The sequence below is a fragment of the Poeciliopsis prolifica genome, unplaced genomic scaffold (assembly GCF_027474105.1).
Source record: "Poeciliopsis prolifica strain line A6 unplaced genomic scaffold, Auburn_PproV2 SCAFFOLD007, whole genome shotgun sequence".
NCBI classification, from domain to species: Eukaryota; Metazoa; Chordata; class Actinopteri; order Cyprinodontiformes; family Poeciliidae; genus Poeciliopsis; species Poeciliopsis prolifica.
In genome coordinates, this window is record NW_026562382.1 from 8,755,809 (window position 1) to 8,775,966 (window position 20,158).

The following is a 20,158-nucleotide window of genomic DNA, read 5'->3' on the forward strand; positions in this document are numbered from 1 at the left end:
TTGTGCTGCTGAAAAGTGAGCTTGTGAATCAGTCTTAGAACCTGCTTCCACAATCCCTGTTAAACACATTCTGATATCATGATGATGCCTCCACCATGTTTCACAGAGGGGATAATCAGGATGGAGTGCAGTGTGAGTTTTCCTCTACACACAGAGTGTCCCTTATGTTTGCAGTTTTCCATAAATGGCTTATAGAAAACTTCAAATTCAAGTTGCCGTGACTTTCATTCAACCAGGGCTGTGCTCTCATCCCTTTCCAAATTTTAATTAAAGTTTGGATCTTTACAGCTCCGATGGAGTTACCACTGGTCTCTTGCCTGCTTTGCAAAAATTCTGCCCTCTTGCTCTTGATCAAGCCAATTTAGGGAGGGGAGCAACAGGGGCTAAATATAACTGCACACCACACTTTTCAGATTTTTATCACTGAAAAAGTTGAAAACCAAGCTGCATTTCTTCCCACTTTGCAGTCACACAACAACTTCCAAGTTCTTCATTTACATAAAACTCTAACGAATAAATTGATGTTTGTGGCTGTAAAAGGGTCTGAATACTTTTTCAATGTGCTGTAGCTGAAGCCTTCGAGAGTCAAACATTCAGTGGTGTCCAACGAAAAAATGAAATGGGATTTTTTAATAATCAAAGCAGGATTAGCCTTCTTGTGTTACACAAATCACTCCAACTGGCAACCACCCACCGCAAAACAAACGGCGGTTGTTGATTTCAGTCATCTCTCGGGTGTGCAAACATCTAATAACGAGCTCACTCCTCACACCCCGGCTCGCGTCCTGATTGCTCCGAGCTGGATCTTGTTACTGATATCAGCGCTTCCCACTAAGATACAAGTGGGTTGTGCCTCGTCCTTGTGCTCTGCCAGTAATTGCTTTGGTATTTTTAGTTGAGTTTAGTGTTGGGGTAATTAAAATAAAATGAGGTGGTGGAGACACAGTTCTCTCATGGGCTCCTGGGTCTGAGCGTGGAGAAGTTTAGTAAGGTCATTCGCTGCGATGTTTTCAATTACAAAGCTCCGTTTTAATGGGAGCTTATTAAAGAGAAGGAATAATTTTGCATAACTGGACAACTTTAGTGGCTGAAACAGCTAGAGCTGAAGAATAAGGCGGGTGTTTAAATGCCGTCTTTAGATTCATAACAAAGACTTGGCCAAAAAAAACCTGAACAGTAAAGGTTGAATAAAAAGGATTTATTTTATAATATGTTGGTTTAAATAATTTTTTGTAGATTGACAAATAATTAAAAAAATGCTCTACATAAACCTTAATATGACTAATTTTTCCAACAAAATCTAATAAATGTTATTAACTTAAATTATGTTTTCACAATCAGCCACAATAGAACCTATCAATCCGTTACATTAACCTAGTAGGCAGCAGAACAATCTCTTCGCTCAACATGGACCGACATGTCTCGATGGTCAGCTCTGCTACTCTTCAGGGCGGTCAGCCAGTGGGACTTGGCCGGGTGGAGCAGAGGACCAGCGTCCCATCAAGTGGTCAACTGTAGCCCGGCTGGAGCCGCCAGCGCCTCCTGGAGGGCTGACAGACGCAGGTGGAGGGGCCGGCGGCAGGTCAGCTCGGTCGCTGAGCCGTACCCAGCAGGTAGAGACACAGCAGGTTCAGCGCTAGCAGGACCAGCACCAGCCCAGTGAGAACCTTCTGCACCCACAGACATGAGTTCATTTTCAGCTCCAGTCGAGAGTTGCACGCCATCACTCGCATAAGCTGGTAAAATAAAAAAAATAAAAAATAAAAAACTGCTGGATTTAGGGTGGGACTGCATATCACAAATTTACCAGGAAAAAATATTGCTTGCATATGAGTCGTAATGCATTTGTGCTTTGCATGCAGGTGGTGTTTGTTTGAGGAAGCAGAGGAAATTAAAGTGTTCTGCTGAAGTCATAAAGAGCCTGTGCTGCCATGCAACCAAGAGGTTTTGCTGCCACCATATCAGCTGAGCCATGTCTGTTCTTTCAGGCAGGAAATGCGCCGATAACAAGAAGTCTACAGCAAAGTTTCATTTTAATACAACTGAGCTAATGCTGAATTCAGAAAATTTGGCAGCATTTTTAAAAGACTAGAGTTATGGTTAAGGTAAAAATCTATATTATGTTGTGAATTAACTCTTATATTAACGGTGATGCTAAAGTCTGTGTCAAATGTCTATGCGATAGTAACCAGAATTTTTCTTTTCCCCTTAATTTAAATAATTGACTGCTTGTGTCAGGAAAGGCTAGAAAAATAAACATTCTAAATGATTATGATAAAATAGGCTGCAGGCATTTCGTTTGATCAAATTTGACTTACTTCTGGGATGAAACAAGCAGCAGCCTGACGTCATGTAAGGTTGGACTGTACTTAGCATTAATAACTTTGAGCCTTATTTAAATGAGCTGGAGCCTAAGTCTGTATGTGTCCTTGGTAAACTGCAACAGAAATGGCACCTATGCCTTTAGCCTAGCGATGCATGCGTAATGGCAAAGTGGAGACATTTTGAAAATCCTGGCATCAGAACTCACCGCTGTGCTTAACTCCTGCTGCCCGTTGGTCGATGTCTCTCCCAGGCTGTCCCTGTGAGGGACGCCTGATGACTTAACGCTGTCCAGTACATGACAACGCAATCTGCAAGAAGGTCAGAGTCCAATGAGCGAAACCAGCTCCACTTGATCAAAAAGGTACTTAGAGATTGACATGAAAACATGTAAAATGTTAGATACAAGTTCCTCTCAAGGATTTTAAGAGGTAAGAAATAAGAGCAGTAAGTAGCAATTTGGATTCAAATTAACTCTCATATATAGACTTAGTATTATTCATTCCTACTGAATTAGTCAATGCTGACAATGCAAATACAGCTTAGTAAATTAGAAAATTAAGAAGAAGTTGATTTATTATAGGAATTCACAATGGACAAGGTCTTACTGCTCATTTATGGATGAACGGAAAGCATACAAATATTAACCTTTTCAATTTTCATGTTGATTTTTTTTTTGTTCTTGACGCAAACTTGTAATAATGTACGGGAGCAATAAAAGGAAACCGATACACACCGGTGCTCCATGATCTTGTTTTTCTGTACTTCTTTCCAGAACTGAGTGAGTTCCTGTGATCCAGCGTTTTCCATTTCTGCAGCCATGATCAAAAATCTGTCTTGTGGAGAGGCCTGGGAACCTGCACAAAACCCATCAATAAAACCATTTAAGTAAATGTTACGGTTATGGTTGATTTCATGAAAAGTGGTGGAAGTGGGTCTGAAAGCTCATAATTTTGGCTGGTTATATAACTTTTAATAAAGCAAAAAGTCAATGAATTGTTCTGTGATATTAAATGTGAGAATTACCTGGAAAGTAATATAAATCAGTGGCAATAAAACTGACTTTAATTACTGTTTGAAAAGCTTTTGTAAGGGGAAAAAAAACCTCAAGATGACAGCATAAAAACCAAGGTAACAGCCAGGTTTGCTGATTCTCCTCAGATATGCTCAGCACATCAAACCTCAAACTGACGTGTCGGTGTTTGAAGGCTGCACTCTGGTTCAACTCTCTGTCAGCTACCTGACTGTTTTGTTTTGGGAAGAGGGCGATTCTTTTATCTCACCTGAAATATGCATGTCGGGCAAAGAAAAAGTGACTACCTGCACTTTGGGAAGGTAACGCAGTGCAGCGTTTTGATTATTCTAGAGCTCAGCGGATAGCGTGCAGAGCATTGAGTGCTGTACCTCCATGCAAGGACACCACTATGTCCACCGAGGCTCCCGGTTCACAGCTGCTGCTGCTGGGCTTCACTCGGTACTTCTCGGGTGCCGTGGTACGAACCTGCGCATGCAGAGGCACGGGGCTCGTTAATTAGATTAAACGTTTTTGTTCATTACCCAACGCGACAATTTGACTCCCTCATAAGTCAAATTACCTTAAAAGCCACCTGATTTTTGGTGACGTTGCTCAGAATAATAAGGCATTTCTTCTCGTTCTCACCGGAACCAAAGCTGAGCTCCTCAGAAGGACTGAAGCAGAAAAGAGATGGGGTTTTGTTACAGCAACTACAGCAAACAAAAAACAAAAAAAAAAAAAAAAAAACACCTTTTAAAACCAAAGGCTCATATCTCAGGAAATGTGGCAAAATAAAAAAAAAAAAAAAAAAAAAAGCATCGGTTTTCATTTGTTACTCCACACGCTTTGTTATTAAATCTTACTACATTCTGTTCGGGTGCATTTCTCATTCCCTGGCGTCTGTGAGGTCTAATTATCTGTGGATATGAAGCTTTTCCTGCTAACCACCATGCCTTCCCTAAGGGACAGTTTCTGTGGAAATGTGCTATAAAGAATGAAAATGAAATTTCTGTGTTTATATATTGGATACAAACTATATTTTGCCTCACTGTGAAGGAAGGAAAAATAAATGGATCCTGACTATTGATGTGTTATTCAGTATTCATGAAATAAAGATGTGAAGAAAAAACATTCCTAAACTCAGGTGAATGACAATGGTATTTATAGCACCCTCCATACTTATTGGCCCTATGGCTGAAGTGTTCAAAAAGCCGAACAGTGAATTTATGTTTTATTAGAGCAATCTAATTCGGCATTGTAAAAATCTCACCCTTTGCTAATTGGAGCAAAGACCTCCAAAGACCATTATACCAAAAAGAAAAACTTGAGCACGACCCATTTATTATACTTGGCCAAATAAAGCAAGTGATTTGTTTAAAAATGGTTTATATTCTTTTCTTGTTAAAGAAAAACACTGAAGCAAAACAGAAAATACTTAAACATTGAAAGACATAATGTGTCTTTCAACATATTCATCTTTCCTTGCCAGAAACAAACTCAGTGGTGAACTAGCTTTTTCACTGCAGAATTTTTCCACCACTCAAATTGCAATATTGAATTTTAAAGTGTACTGCAGTGACAAAAAAAAAACTCACCTTAAAGCTGTGAGGTGAAAAATGATAATTCAAATAGACTGCTGGGTTTAAGCCCATGAGCTTTCTCTGGTGCTGCACTTATGTTATTGGTTGTTGAGCTGTTGTCCAGTTAAAATTAACAGGAAAAAATAAATTGTATGTTGATTTTTAAAAAGTCTACCAACCCAATTAAGCTATACATTAAAATAAATTGCATAGTTGATGCAACATAAAAAAACAAAAAACAAAAAAACAACACAAAATTAAATGTTCCCATTTTAATTGATGTATTTGTCCCAAAGGAGAGTTGATTAACAGATGGATATATTTTGGAGCAGAAAATCTAAATTTGGTACGAGATCAACTGCCAACAGAATAGAGCAAGAAATTTTATGGCCAAGAGGAGAAAAAAAAAAAAAAAAAAAAAAAAAACTGTCTTATAATTTAGGCATGACCTTCTTTTTGCTTTTCTTGTGATGAGGAGCAACTAATTTGTCCTCCAATCAAGTTTACAACAGTCCAATTTGCAGGGCATGTGATTAGACTGACTTGGCTTCAGTGCACTGTGAACACTGGGAGCCTAAGCTTTGCAAACAAGAAAACCAGTATAGATTTTAATGTTTTATTTAAATGTAGCCTAGTTATGCTCCATGGCCTAAAACTGCCAAGAATAAAGCCTTATTTTCTCTTCTTAATGGCATTGTGCATTCTTTTCTCCCTTCAAACAGCTGTAGAAACAGGCTCAGAGCGAGCCTAGGAACCTCAGGCAAACACAAGATCAAAGACCACTACTCTCTTCTGAAGCCCCCAGCCTTGAATTAAAAGCCAACAGAGCTCCGAAGTATAACTGCATTTAAGGCTCGGTTTAATCGGTTTATCTCTATAATTCACAGCTCAGAGCAGTCAGAAATCCTCACTTCAAAGCTGCCACACAGTGGAAACAGAACTCGGCACACATTATTCTTGAAAATGAAGTCATATAGTGCGAGGTAAAAAAAAAAAAAAAAAAAAAGAAGTTGTAGCACTTGAACAAACTGATTTGAATGCCAATGAACATTGGATTCAGGAACTGATTGAAACAAAAGAAGTGCTGCAAAAATATTCAAATTCCTATGAAAACGTTCTTTTTTTATGTCTTTGCAATATTACATGTTGGTGCAACACAAGTTGCCCATAGTTGTGAAATGGTAGAGTGCTTTTATTTAAAATATGTTTATATGAAAACAAAAAAGACATTAAAGTTTGTGGTTGTACAGTGAAAAATGTTTCAAAAGGTCAAAGAGTAAGCCTACTTCTGCGAGGCTTTTTATGAAGGACTATGAAAAGAGGATCCTGGCGCCCCTGTTGAGTGGTAATTAATTGCTTGCCAGTGTTTCTCAGTAGAATGGGTTTCAGTGTTTGATTTACAACACCAACTCATTTTTAATCAATGAAAGATCGACTGGAAACATCCTGGATTCCTGCTCACGTCTCACAAGATCAATCAGGGCAAAAAGGCAGAAAAACATCAATAATGACCTGAAGCGTCAAGTCGGTGTGTGAAAAACTAAACTTTTTGCCACCAAAAGAAGAAAAAAAAAAACAAAAAGAAAGTAAAAAGTGTAAATATTTTTTTCGTGCAGTGATTCAAATTACAGCTTTTTTACTCCATCTACACATTCTGTAAGGCACCAGTCTATCCATTTTATAATAAAAATTTCCTTCAGATAGTTTTAGAATGATGACATTTGGCTACTGGGAATTTCTTCTTCATATGTTGTGAGCAAAGAACAAAAAGCATAAACTGCTAAAATAATTAGCACCAGGGTAAAGAATAAAACAATCATATGGTAACTAAGACGGCCACCTTGGCTTCAGGTCTTACAAATGAGTTTTAAATCCAGCATAGCAGCACATTACAACACAACCTGGTTACAGCTGGAGATAAGATCCAGATAGGTGCTATCATGCCTAACCGTTAGTGCTGTTAGGTAAAAGCAAACTCATATGTTCTGCCCTATTTGTGCTGCAATGAAGCTGCAAAGAGAAATTCTGCAGGGGCCAGAACAAACACACAGAAATAGGTTAAAACTCACAAAGGGATTGTGCAGTAATTGTGCGCTCGGCATGTATTGTTTCAGCTTTAGATTTAGCATCGCAGCCCGTTTGTTCAGAAAAAATTTCAGAAGATGACTACAACACGGTCAGATTGGATAAATTGATATGCCCCAGTCTTATTTTTAAAATGTGGACAGAGTTCAATCATACTTTCAGCAGACTCACACAGTTAAAATCAACACCGTCAAAGCTATGAAGAACTGTGGACGTTTTTTTTTTTTCCTTTTACAAACAAGGCACTTCTCCTTTTGTTCTTTTTCACTCTCCAGTTCTTTCATACCTCCTGCTATTGTTATATCAATCAACAATGAGCACAGTCATTTTCATGTACGACCTTCATTTGGATAGAAACGGCGGAAAAGTTCTGTGACTGTTTTGATATTGTCACGCTCAAACGCAGATGAGAAAATGGTCTTTGTGAGACTTCCTGCTTTTGTAGGTGTGATGAAAACAGTTTGATGTTTCGATAGTTATCGGACAGAGTCACGGGTAAAACTGGCCTTGCCGCAAATATAAATGGAACGGCTTTTCTATTTCATTTACATGTACAGCGGATATGAAAAGCGTAACCAGGACTGTTGAAAGGTCAGATCTTAGGGACTCGAAGGACAAGGACACCAGAATAAGTTATTTCAAAGCTGCTTTGTCTTTAATATAAAATTTATCTGGTAAATATTGATACTGAAAAAATCTAACAAATCTATCAGGAAGGAACAAATAAGTGTAGTAACTGGTTGCAAAAGTGTTCACATTCTTTACTAATACTTAAATTAACTATTCATTCAGTTGCTGCAATCAGAATATTTTAAATCCCCTGTATAGAAATATGGATTAATATGCTGGATTGACCTGCTGGAAAGCTAGCAGCTTTCCAGCATATTTTTATTCCCACATGGGTCCATAGCATGATGATTCAGAGAGACAGACAGCTATGCTCTCTGATCCATCAGTTTCTTGTCAGTCTGCATGACTTCACACTTACTCCTAAAGGACTGTTTGTTAAAAGGAAGGGCAAAGACGGAAAGGACACAAGCTAAAAAAGGAAAAAGAAGAAAACCCTGGTTTTTCTTAGGTAAAGATCAGATACACTAATCTAGTAAGCATCCAAGACACACTTTAGTAGTTGATAAAAATTACAATAGACTAACATTAAACCAATAAATATTCACCCAGAAGTATGTTTAGTGTATCTTTAAAGATCCAAACTTAAAAGTAAAACAAAGAGACAAAGAAAAGCTGCAGCTTGTCCCAGGTGTTCTGGGTTTTTATCCATTTAAAATATTTATAAACATCTACCACCATTGATAACTGATCTTTGAGGGAGGTTTGACTGACAGACTGGCCCATCAGCAGGATCAGGTCATGTCTGCATGTTTGCAGCTAGCAATAGTCACCCCACTGTTCCCAGCTTGGTGACATTCTTGCTCTCGATAGCAACATTTCAAACAACAACAAAAAATCAGTATTGTCCAAAATTGGAATCGGAAGGTCAGGCTTTTTAAAGATCGGCGATCAGCCAGAAAACTGCAATTGGTGCACCCCTAGTGATTAGATATGATTATATCCGGTGGTCATAAAGAAAAGATTATATCCAATCGATGTACAGTTAAGATATTGAAAAGAGGTAGTTCTGGTTCTAGAGGCCTTACAAAAATATTCACACCACTGGATCCACGTTTTTTTTTATGCTACAACCACAAACTCAAGTGTATTTTATATATCCTCCCAACTCCTAAAGAATAACCCTGTATTTAGTTGAACTCATCTCCCAATCAACTCTGACCAGTCCTCATATCCTCCTGAGGAAAAGCCATGATGCTGCCTCCATCATGTTTCAGGAGGACATGTTCAAGTTGATGTGCTCTCTTAGTTTCCCATGCCATTTATCCTATGGGAGACTAATAAACGATTTTAATAAACGATTTTGTAAATAATATACACAGACGTCACAAAAGAAAGTGAGAACATAATGTGGGGCCTACCTAACATCTAGCAGAAGACCTTTGAAGGTGGTGAGTGGCTTCCTGACTCCTTTCACTCTCACGTTTGTGTCTTTGTCACCATCCTCTGACCTTAAGCTTTCTTCTAGAAAATTCACCTGCAATGGAAAATAATTAGAAATCAGAAAACGCACAAAATAAATAGAATGCAAATATAGAAAGCTAGCCGAGCACCCTGTCTTAAATGAAACGTTTGGCCTTTGGCCTCCAAGTAGATCGCTATGAGTTAGTACAAGAAATCAAAGTCAACTTTCATCAATAAGCTACTCTGTTTTTTTTTTTTTTAAAAAGATGAAATGCCATTGTTACCAGAATGAAATACTAATAGAGAAATTTTATTTTTATTTTGTGGTTCCACTCTCAATCTGACTTCTGAACTTTGCTCCTGGCAGCATCCAGAGGGAACGGAAAAATAAAACCAAGCATATCCATGAAAATAAGGAACCAGTATAACCCGCAATCTCATGACTTTTGACATTAAAACAAAAACCTCATGAACCAAACTAGGTCATTTGGGATAGAGTCATGAGATACCTCACACGGGGGAGCAGCAAAAGGCTCACGCACTTTGACCCAAATCCTTCCCAGAAAGAGCACAGACCACACAATGGCTGACTGGACAGGCAGACGTGTTACATGACTGGCCAAGCCTTTAAATATATGGATGCTTGAGCCACAAAGAATGTACTGTGGATGGGACAGTGAAAACATCAGGAGACGATAAACGAGAGTGAAGAAAGGGACCAGTAGAGGAAAATGTGCGAGCAACTGCTGACTCAAAGGGGAAGTGTGTATTCCCAGCTAAAAAATGTCCAAGGTTGTTTCTGCCTTTCATGCAACTCCATCAAAAAAAATAAAAAAACAGACGTCAAGAGATTGTCAGCTTCCAGTTTGATTATTTATTGAATTTCAAGAGAAAACAAAACAACTATGTAAGAATCAAATTTAAAGTGATTTGAAAAGTACAACAACTTCAACTTAGAGGGGAAAGTAAATGCTTAAAGTAGATTGCACTTTATTACAGATACTGGAATTAAAAGTACATTGTAGGGAAGAGAACAATCATTGGCCCCATTTCTGACGCCCATAATACAATTTAAAAAATCCATGATAGATTAATAGGGAACAAAAACATAGAGGGGAATCTAATATGAGAAACAAATTAAGAGGCTATAGCAGAATGAAGAAATTAAAAATCATAAAAGAAAGACATTTAAAGTGCTACGTCCATACATTGCACAATATATGAAATGCAAAGACAACTGACTTGCATTTGAAATGCACATGGTCAAGTCTCCTTCTTAGTGCAATACAAATTAAGGCACACAGCAACACTGTCAACACTGCTAAAAACTTTCAAGTTTCAGACTTGGCTAGAGATAATATCTGATTGTAAGGCACACAAGGCTTACATTAAAAAGCAGCTTCAAATGGCATGTTTGATTAAGGATTTAGTGCTAAGGGTTAATAAGTTGGTCTACTGTAATATAACAGTAATTATCTTAGTAGTTATTAATCGGGAGGTTAGATGAGACAAATAATGTGAAATATTTATGGACATCAGGGAGAGTGCTGACCTTTTATGAAAAGCTAATTAAACCGTGAAACGTGGGTCTCGCTTACATCAGCACTTCCAAGGCATGCAAAGAAAAACAAAATAAAAAAAACCCAGCCTATTAAAAAGGCATCATCCGGTAATCACAAAGACGCAAATTTGTCGGGGCCAAATTGGAAATGTGAGGTCCATGATGGGCGAAGGATTGGGCTTGTGTAGTAGTGGTGGTGGTAACTTGGGTCGACCTTAGTGGGAGGAGTACAACCTGCCTCTCCAGTCTGTAGAGATCTTCCAGACATTGAGCTTCTGCTGTGGTTCTGATCCTATATCGCTTTACCACAGCCACCCCTTGTTTCCGCAACCAGAAAGAAAAACAAAAGAAAAACAAAAAAAAAAGAAAGACAGAAAATTAGCTTAAAGAAGCCATCAGGCTATTAGCTCGGCGCTTCTTGACCTCAGAGGATTTTGGGGGCAGACAGATAGTTGATGTGGGGAGGGTGGAGGAGTGACTGAAAGAGACTTTTATTTATTTAGACAAGATGGACCAGAAGGAAAAGAATGAAATGCTGTGCTGAATGTACTCAGATGAGCTCAAAGCACCAGTAGCCTGTTGTGACAACACAGAACCACATGTTTAGTCACATTTACAGCAACAAATACAAAAAACTACAACCACAAAACAAACCAACATTTTACATCAACACTTTTATGCTAAAAAAGACCAACTAAAACCCTAACCTGTCAGTCAGCATTCCCATTCCTTCATTTCAAACTTTTCCTTTAACTGGTCAACCTTGTTTTAAATACTTGTATCATTTATAAAATATGGGTATGATCCTAGAGTAACGCAGCACTGCCCCACCGCCACTGCTGACTGCTGGTCAGTTGACTGAAAGAGGAGTCTACACTTTCCTCTTGATTTTCTTGTCTGTCTGGAAATACTCCAAGGACTGAAAAAAATGCACAGAATCCTGCAGTGAAGAACCTTCTCCACTATTGGGAGGCAAAGCTGTTTTAAAGCTTCAGTTGCAAGTAATGAACAGCACATATGTTCTAAATGAGTAGATACATAGATTAACACGCCATCATTAGCTTACTTTATTTCTATTAAGCGCAAGGACAAAATGCATATGGTTCACCAGAATAAAACAAACTGAAAACTTTGACTAATTGCCTCTAAATAGGAATTACTAGATAATACTACAGTTATGAATGAGGACGCTTTCCGCCAAAATGAGGTTGTTAATAACTGGGTGGCTGTAATTTGGTAATGGAAGCAACTCAGACTACTTCAATAAATGGTTTCAGTGACTTTTCACCCTGAATATTCAGGGAATGTTTATTAGATCATCTGACAGCCTTATTTATAGCCTTCCTTCAGACATGCACTCGGGAAAGATTACTTTGTTTCTGAGGAGTTTCCTACAAGTGATTGTGTAACTATATTTTGACAAGCTAGCAAGAAAAACATCTTCCCCTTCCTGGCCTGGTTGACTTAAAATAGTCTGGTGCGTAGTGGGCTCTTGTGCTTTTGCATGAAATAATTAGATCAACATATCCTTTTGCCAACTTGTACTCTTACTGTGTATCCATGCACTTAACAGTTGCATATTGGTTTATGTCTCTCGGTACTCTGATAATTCTGACAAGTTATGGAGATAAGTGGTCATAAATAGACTGAAATCTCATATACGACTTAACTATGCAGTGTGCATTCTTTTTTCAAAAGTTTTCCATCCCATTTTATTTAAATGTGATTCTGATCCCTGTTTGGATCAGTCAATTTATGAAATGTTAGCTATTAACTGAGCAATCTCCTGATGGTAGAAATTATTCATTGGAGTCAAATAACTCGGTTGTCAAATCAAGCACGAAAAGTACAAAATGAGAAACGGGTTTCATAATCCTTGTGGAACGTCTGGCGGGAGACAGAGACTTTCTGGACCAAAAAGAAACAATACTACAAAATGGCACTGAAGACTCAAATAAAATAAAAAAAAATATATCTATTTGAGGACAGCAATGTAACTTTTAAGAACAAATAAATTTGTTCCCCTACCAAGAGCACAACATAAGCTCAAACCTCAACCTGTAGATTACACCTAGGCTGACAAGTAATTGATGTGGCTTGCTTTAAAAGTCTTAATCTCCTGGCAGCTTCTTAACAATTGGATCATTGTTCAGTAAAGCTTTGTGGGAGTAGCTCTGGCTAACATGGTTTGTCTCCTGTAAACTGCAGCTCAACCTGCTGTTTGTCCACATATTTGTGAACATATTACAAAGCCTGACTATCTCTTTGTCATGTGAATCCTCTATGAAGCTGAATATAGCAGTCAAAAAAAAGTATAAGTTTAATCTTTTTCAATTACTACAACATATATACAACATTGTAGTATTCACTTTGTGTCGTAAATCCGGATTTTTCCAGAGTTCCTTGCAATTTTAGCCAATTTGTAAAGTATAAATACAGTACCTTCCATAAGAGTTTATGGAAAATGTCTCTAAAGACATACACATTGATAGATGCATAGTATAAATGGATGGATAAAATGATAATTAGAAAGAGGAATGATAAACAATAAGCACGGACACATGGATGGTTGGATAAAATAATCACTAGAGAAATATACAGACTGATGCATGAACTCAAATCTTAAGAGAGTGAGGGAGTAAAAGAGGAAAAGTCTGGAAACAATTTCTATTTTCTATACTCCCACTACACATAACAGAAAAAATTGTAATCATATTCCAGAGTTTTACAGCCTGTGTAAAAACCCTATAAATGGGTCCATCTTAACGGTATCTCGTTTATTACTTTACAGCTGGTTTTCATAAAGCGTTTTTTAGGACAAAAACGAGAAAGGAAGCGTAAAAATATGACAGGAGATCTGGGTAATCCTGATGGGGAGTCAGAAGAAAATCTGTGACATACATGACACGAGCTGCAGGCCGTCTGCATCCAGGGTGCAGCCCTGAGAAAACCATACTGAGAAGGAGGCGAGAGCAGCTTTAACATTTCCAGGGTGCAAGTCGTCTCAGTGATAGCGCTTCATGATGCAGGAAGGAGGAATCTTGTGACAGCATGGAAGAGCTTAAGTAACAGACCCTCTGTGGACACCATGAGGAACTGAAGATCAGCAGCGTGCCAATGAAGGCTTAGCTGGATTTAATGCAAGCAAACCCCTCCAGCACCAAAGAACAAACTCAATAGACACCATGAAAAACAGCTTAATGATAATCATATAGCCAGCCTGATTACACTCTGAAATCTGGAGGTCCTGACTAAAAACAGGATACGAGGAGTTTAAAATGTGCAAAGTCACAACCAGGTCACCTCTGTCTTAAATAAATCAATCTAAAAAATAAAGCCGGGTGCTGCTAAATGTGTCGGAGTCAAAAAGAAAAAATAAATAAATTTCACACTTAGTTCTCAATCATATAAGACAATACAACTCTGACTCACTGAAAATCAAATTCAAACTTGCAATGAGGTCCAAAGCATAATTCTAGAAAACACCTGGAGCAACTGAGACTCAAATATTTATTATAATTTTGCAAGAAACTAAAATAATTTCTTTTTAGCAAAAATGAAAAGATTTATTTGATGTATTCATGAAACAATTTACCTTTTTGGGCTTTGCCACAATCTCGGAGTTGAAGCTGGACTCGAGGGTGTCTCTGCTCTCCATTTCACCCTCTTTGCTCTCGGCGTCATCCTCGCTGGCCATCGGCCCGTTCTCACACAGCGGCGTTTGGAAGTCATCGTCTGGAAGAGGTGGGTATGTGTACTTGAAGAGGTCCTGGAAGAAAGGGGACACATCATCTTGCTTACTGCAAATCTGTAAGCAAGATTTATAATTATAATATTTTATGTCTAATTAAAACAGAAGAAGAAGATATTAACTTTAAACATGTCACACACAAAAAAATGCAAATTGAAGTTTTATGATGTAATGAGGTTAATAGATTAACAAAAACTACATGACCCATAAATTTTCCATATTCACTCAAGAAAAATATGCACCACCAGTTTTTAGCAATTTCTAAAATATTTTATCATAGCAAAACATACAGAACCCTGAAAAATTAGTCATAGTTATTGATTTTTTAAAACTTTTTGTTACATTAAGACATCAAACCAACATGTTGTTTTGTGTGATTGCACACATCAGAGCAACATATTCTTGCGTGTCGTTTCACATGGAAACGACAGGGAGAGAGTTGAGGAAGTTCAAAGCAAAGTTGGATTACAAAACAATACTCTAAGCACTGAACAGCTCACTGAACACTGTTGAATCCGTCATCCAAAAGCGAAAAGGACGATGAACATCTGTCAACCAAATGACAAGTAGAAAACGAGCTAACCTGACAGGACAGGCAGGTTATTACTATTAATCAGAAAAGCAGTAAACCAAAACAACCAAAAAATACAGCCGAAGATGCAACAGAATGTTTAGAAAGCATATTATTGACCTACAATGACCTAGTTAAAGGTCAAACCAAAATACAGTTGAATATGTGTAGAATGAGTTAGAACTTGTCCATTTTTTGCCAATGGAGAATTGGCAAAAAGAAATTCAGTGTCTAGATGCGCAGCAGTAAATGCAGTGAAGTATTTTACAGGACATAAATTTGACAGATATTAGTACAAAATGTAAAATCCCTGCATCATTCTCCATCCACATCCCACCAAAATACATCAAGGTTTGTTTTTGTAATGCATTTTAAAATGTGAAAAGGTTTAAGAAGTAAGAATACTTTTGAAAAGCTAATTAATAGTCATTTGATATAATGGAGTTTCTCCAAAATATAAAAAAACATTAGCCGATTCTAACATTTATTTTCTACATGAAACAAATCTGAGAATTAAGCACATGAAGGGGTGAAGAAAAACGTAGAAACATACCGATCCACCCAGGTGAGGCGGCAGGTACTCAGCACCAATATATGTGTGAATCTCAGTTTTGGTTGCAAACTTCAGCTTTGCGATGGCTTCTGGACCCAACCAGGACTTCACAATCTTCCATGCAGCTGGAACCAGAATATACATTTAAAGATCCATGTTTTTAATGAAGTCACAGTGCATCAAAAATCATCAATTAGAGTCAAGCAGACTCTTTCTCACCGTTCATGATCCAAGGCATGTCTACTATGATCATTTTAGCTGAAATGAAAAAAACAAAGTTCCTTGGTAAAACTACTGTGTTCATTTTGCATATTTGACTTTAAAGAAGCTGCAAAGATCACAAGCAATCCATGGTCGGAAGATAATATCTTTGGTATATTATAATAACATTTAGTGTTATGTTACTTACATAAAAACTTTGGATAGTATACTTTGAAGCAATTGATGACGTACTTTACAAAGTCCATGTCCTAAAACGAAGAAAAAAATGAGAAATTAGGAGATTCACAAAGGAAACAACCTCAAAAGTCTTGTTACAAAGTAGCACAAAAATATGCATAAGAAAATGATTTTGACAGGAGGATGATCGCCTCTCGTTCTGAAGTTACTCACTAAGGGTTAAATAAAAATTAAATGCAAGTCTGTTTGAAGGATTTTCAACACTGACAAAAAAAAAGAGAAATCTTGGGTCTCTGCTGTTTATTGAACTATATTGACAATATTTTAAAGATTTCTTCTGCAACTTGGCAAGTTTCATGCGATGCTTCTTCTACTGTCTATGCAAACTGAGTTGATCAGACAGACTGTCCGAAAGACCAATAGGAAGGAACTTTGGCTTTGGCTAGGCTCCATAATAGGCTAGAAGCCTCACTCTTTTGCAGTGGACTCACTCCTAAGCCCTAATTAGATCACACTGACTGGCTCTAGTGCAGTTTATCGTGGGCTTCAAAAGAACCCTACCTCATGTCTTTCTCATCTGATCTCCTAAACAAATAATTGTATGTCATGTCTCTATAGTTGCTTGTGTTGGGTAATGACAAATTTAACAGTCCTTTCTCCAGCAGGGTGCCACTGACTGAGAGAAAGTGAGTGAAAGGATTAGACAGCCAACACAAATTGACCATCAGGATTTAAAGGCTACTTTGATCTTCAACGTGTTAAAAACCACTGAAGGGCTCGCTGGCTTGCTACATTCTCTCACAAATGCCAAGAGATATAACCATAGGAGATGTTCTTTTTCATAACAAAACTCCAGCTGAGCTGAAAAATAATAAAAACACACCAGGCTGGACTTACAATATTGCTAAGGCCAGACTCCGTCATATCAAACACTACGGTGAGAGGCATCCCGGGTTCCTTCTTTGCATACCGCTCCAGCCAGAAGGCGACGTACTTCTTCTTGTCCACAACTGTTTTTGCATCCTTGGTGTGCAGCTTCACCTTAAACCAGACTGTATGCAAAGAACAGGATCTGTTTTATTTCTTAAAACAAGTCAGATACGTTAAACACGTCTTTCATGACAACATAATGGCTGAGCCGCCAGTGCACTAGGCATGTGTTGGCAACCAAGATTTTAAAAAGCTACAGCCTCTAGATGCTTTCCATCACAACGTGCCACGATTTAAATTCCCTTTCATGAGATGCAAAAGGACATGCTACAGAAACCAGTGTTTTCTTAACTGTATGTAGCACACAGCTAAGTAATTTAGTAATTGTTTGATTTGGTACAGAAATGAACATTTCAGTAAATGCGGCAGAATTAGCCAAAAGGCTATTTTTCATCTATTATCTCAGGACAACAAACCACCTGTTGCTGTGCACTGGTGGTTAGAGTTGCTTAAAAGTAACATGCTATCTTTACTTACAATATAGACAAGGTTAGATGTTTAAAAGTGTTCTAAAAGTAAAATATCGACAGGTATGGGATTGAAACGAAAGGAGCGCCACCTGTCACTGTCAATAAGGTAACACCTTACTACTCTAAGAAGAGCACTAATATAATATGAAACAAAATTCTTAATAATAAAATGTTTTGGTAAAAATTCATATTATCAGTCTGTGTGGGTAAGGCTGTATTAGAACGTATGCGCACAGAGTTTGTTGCCTTCTCTGTCGTAGCCATGGAGGAAGACGGCACCACTCTCAAACATCCACCTGGGAATGGTGCTCTCACTCACGTCTACAATAAAGAAAAACAAATGACTTATGATGGGGTAACTATCTGACAGAGATACAGGCAACATGACAAGCAAACAGTAGACGCAGTCCGGATGGTGTTGGTTCTCCAAAAATTCACATTTAGAGCCATTTGGTGTTACATTTGGGACATCCTTTACATTTGGATGTGCCAAATGTAAAGGAAATTTACACTTTAAAAAATGTTCCCCAGATTCCTCGCAACATCCCAGAGAAATAAAGCCACACATTTGTTAGCTCTTTTTAAAAGTTGAAGCTAAGAACTAACAGCATGTCGACTGAGTTCTACATCAACATCCAAGTGGCCTGAGACACTAATGACTCAAATAAATCACATTTCCTAAAACAACTCAGAGAAAAATAGAATTTGCCGGATTAAAAGACCAGCAAACAACAAGTCTTTCAAATTTCTCAGGAGAAACAGAGCACATTGTTCTCTGTGGTAACTTATGCATGGAGATATGGCTGTTTAACACACAAAGAGACTCTGTTTTTCCGAGATAAGCACAAGGGCAACCACAGATTTGTGTTAGGAACTTGCAACACATAAACAAATGTCAACAATTCTACTTTGAGCAAAGCTGGATGTTGAACTTCAGTACATTTGAACGCTAGCATGAATGCTGTCTACCACAACCTGCCTTTACTGCTCCTTTTCTCCTTTACTTAATTTCCTCTAGAGTTTCTATATTTATACTTTATGCCAGTGAGCTGTGAGTTATTGAATGAAATGTCAGATTTCTTGCTTGTGCACACAACCTTGGCCAGTGAAGCTGATTAAGCTGAGGATTTTTTCATGAGCATTATTAACTTTAGATCTGTAATACTAAATTCATCATCTCCAGATTTGGGTCCAGTTTCTTTTTAGAGAAAAATTTACATAGTGCTCGAAAGTGGGTTGCTTAGAACAAAGAACTTTTACATTGCTCAAACGTTAAACACTATACAAATGCCAGAAGTAAACTGTGCTCCATTTCAATATAAAACTTAAAAGTGAGTTTGAGATTTCTGGTTTTAGCGCCATGCAAAACATTTGGCATTATAACATCAGCTGCTTTGTTCATTGGTACAGATAGGAGGTAAAAATTGGCAAAAAAAAAATAAATTATCCAGTGGCAAAATAGGAAGACAAGTACATTTCTTTTTACTTTTTAATTATTCTGGCTTTGTTTTTTTGTGTGTGTTTTTTTTGCAAAGTAAGTAAAACAAAAGATGTACATTACCACTAAATTGAAGCTTTTAGAATTAAGTTGCAGTTTTAAATTGACCTGTATCATTTCAAAAGCATTGCAAGGCACATTACAATAAAATGGCATTTCTTTTTCATATGGAACTCTTTTGATGATTAAGACAGTTATTCTGGCTTCTTACCATTTATCCCAAACTCTTTTCTCCACAGTAGACTTTCATCTATCATCTTCAACGTGTCATCAACGACATACAGTCTCCATGTGAGGTAGGCTTCCACCAGAGAATCCTCCTGCTCAATCCTCTCCACATCCCTGGGGTCATACTTATCTGTTGAGTCTACAAACAGCACAAATACTCGATCACATGACTGCCAAGCAGGTCAATCAGTAGGTTTCACTTTCAAACACTCACTGACTTTAACTGTTTTGAAACTTTAATTGTTTGATGGGAGTCCATAATAAACCCTATTAAAGTCCCACGGGAGGTCAGAAATGTTGTATATCTGGGGCATACAGAGCTGTGTATATTAATCGGAGCCCTTCGCGTCCTTCTTGAAGCTTAGCTGAGCTCTTACTGTCAAAGCAAATAAGCAAAAATCTGAATACGTATGCAAACAAAGATAACAATGGAATAGATCCAAAAAAACAAACCAAAAAAATCGTCTGAAGGCAAATTTACTATCCAGTGAGTGAGTACATATCCGCTTATCCACAATGACCGTGTTACCTTTGAGTAACTCATTCTTGAATCTCTGCCTGGTCTCCACTATTTTCTTCTCAAGGTCCTGCCAAAACAGAGTTTGTTCGGGTTAGACTGACTGTTGCGGAATAAACGGTTCTAACGGTCATCAACTACCTGCTCCCCTTGCTGCGGTTCATGCTCTGCCATATTCAGCTGTCCCTTGGCGGCTCTGTGGCAGTTCCGCGTTGTTCGTTTTTTTTTTCTGTTGTTGTTGTTCAGGCTGCTGTTAGCAAACTAGCTGCTCTGAAGAATCACTGCTAAAAGTGTGAAGCTGGGATCCGGACGGTGCCATTTTGGCTCCATTCGTGGCCACGCCTCCGAGGGCTGTTTTATTTTTTTATTTTTTTGCGTGCGGAAAAGAGAATTAGAATGGAAAATTGTCTTTTCGCTGACATTACAAAAAAATCCTGTGAAGGATGAAGCATGGCTATAGATTCAATCATACTGTAGCAAATTCTGTTTGTGTGTTTACAGAAGCTTACCCATAATGCACTTGAATTGACAGGAAGTATACAGTTCCACCAAACCGGGGTGACGCTGAAGTCAGCTTCCGAATGAAA

General features: G+C 38.0%; 1 protein-coding gene across 1 annotated transcript; it reads right to left on the minus strand.

Moving 5' to 3' along the window:
- Positions 1 to 615: 615 nt before the first annotated feature.
- Positions 616 to 20,040, minus strand: mospd2 (motile sperm domain containing 2). The gene is made up of 15 exons (XM_055031369.1): positions 19,713 to 20,040; positions 19,584 to 19,641; positions 19,038 to 19,193; positions 17,563 to 17,649; positions 16,766 to 16,920; positions 15,879 to 15,939; positions 15,689 to 15,727; positions 15,470 to 15,594; positions 14,190 to 14,363; positions 8,991 to 9,106; positions 3,918 to 4,011; positions 3,727 to 3,823; positions 3,059 to 3,179; positions 2,531 to 2,633; positions 616 to 1,736 (listed from the first exon to the last, which is right to left on the minus strand). Exons 1-15 carry the CDS (start codon positions 19,743 to 19,745, stop codon positions 1,584 to 1,586), a joined length of 1,572 nt encoding a protein of 523 aa, XP_054887344.1. The 5' UTR covers positions 19,746 to 20,040; the 3' UTR covers positions 616 to 1,583.
- Between the last annotated feature and the right edge of the window lie 118 nt (positions 20,041 to 20,158).

Coding starts and splice junctions, on each gene's coding strand:
- mospd2 (XM_055031369.1), bottom strand. CDS start 19,745: ATGGCAGAGCATGAACCGCAGCAAGGGGAGCAG. Junction 17,650..19,037: donor AAAAGAGTTTGGGATAAATG/GTAAGAAGCCAG, acceptor TCTTTATTGTAG/ACGTGAGTGAGAGCACCATT. Junction 1,737..2,530: donor AGCAGGAGTTAAGCACAGCG/GTGAGTTCTGAT, acceptor TTATTTTACCAG/CTTATGCGAGTGATGGCGTG.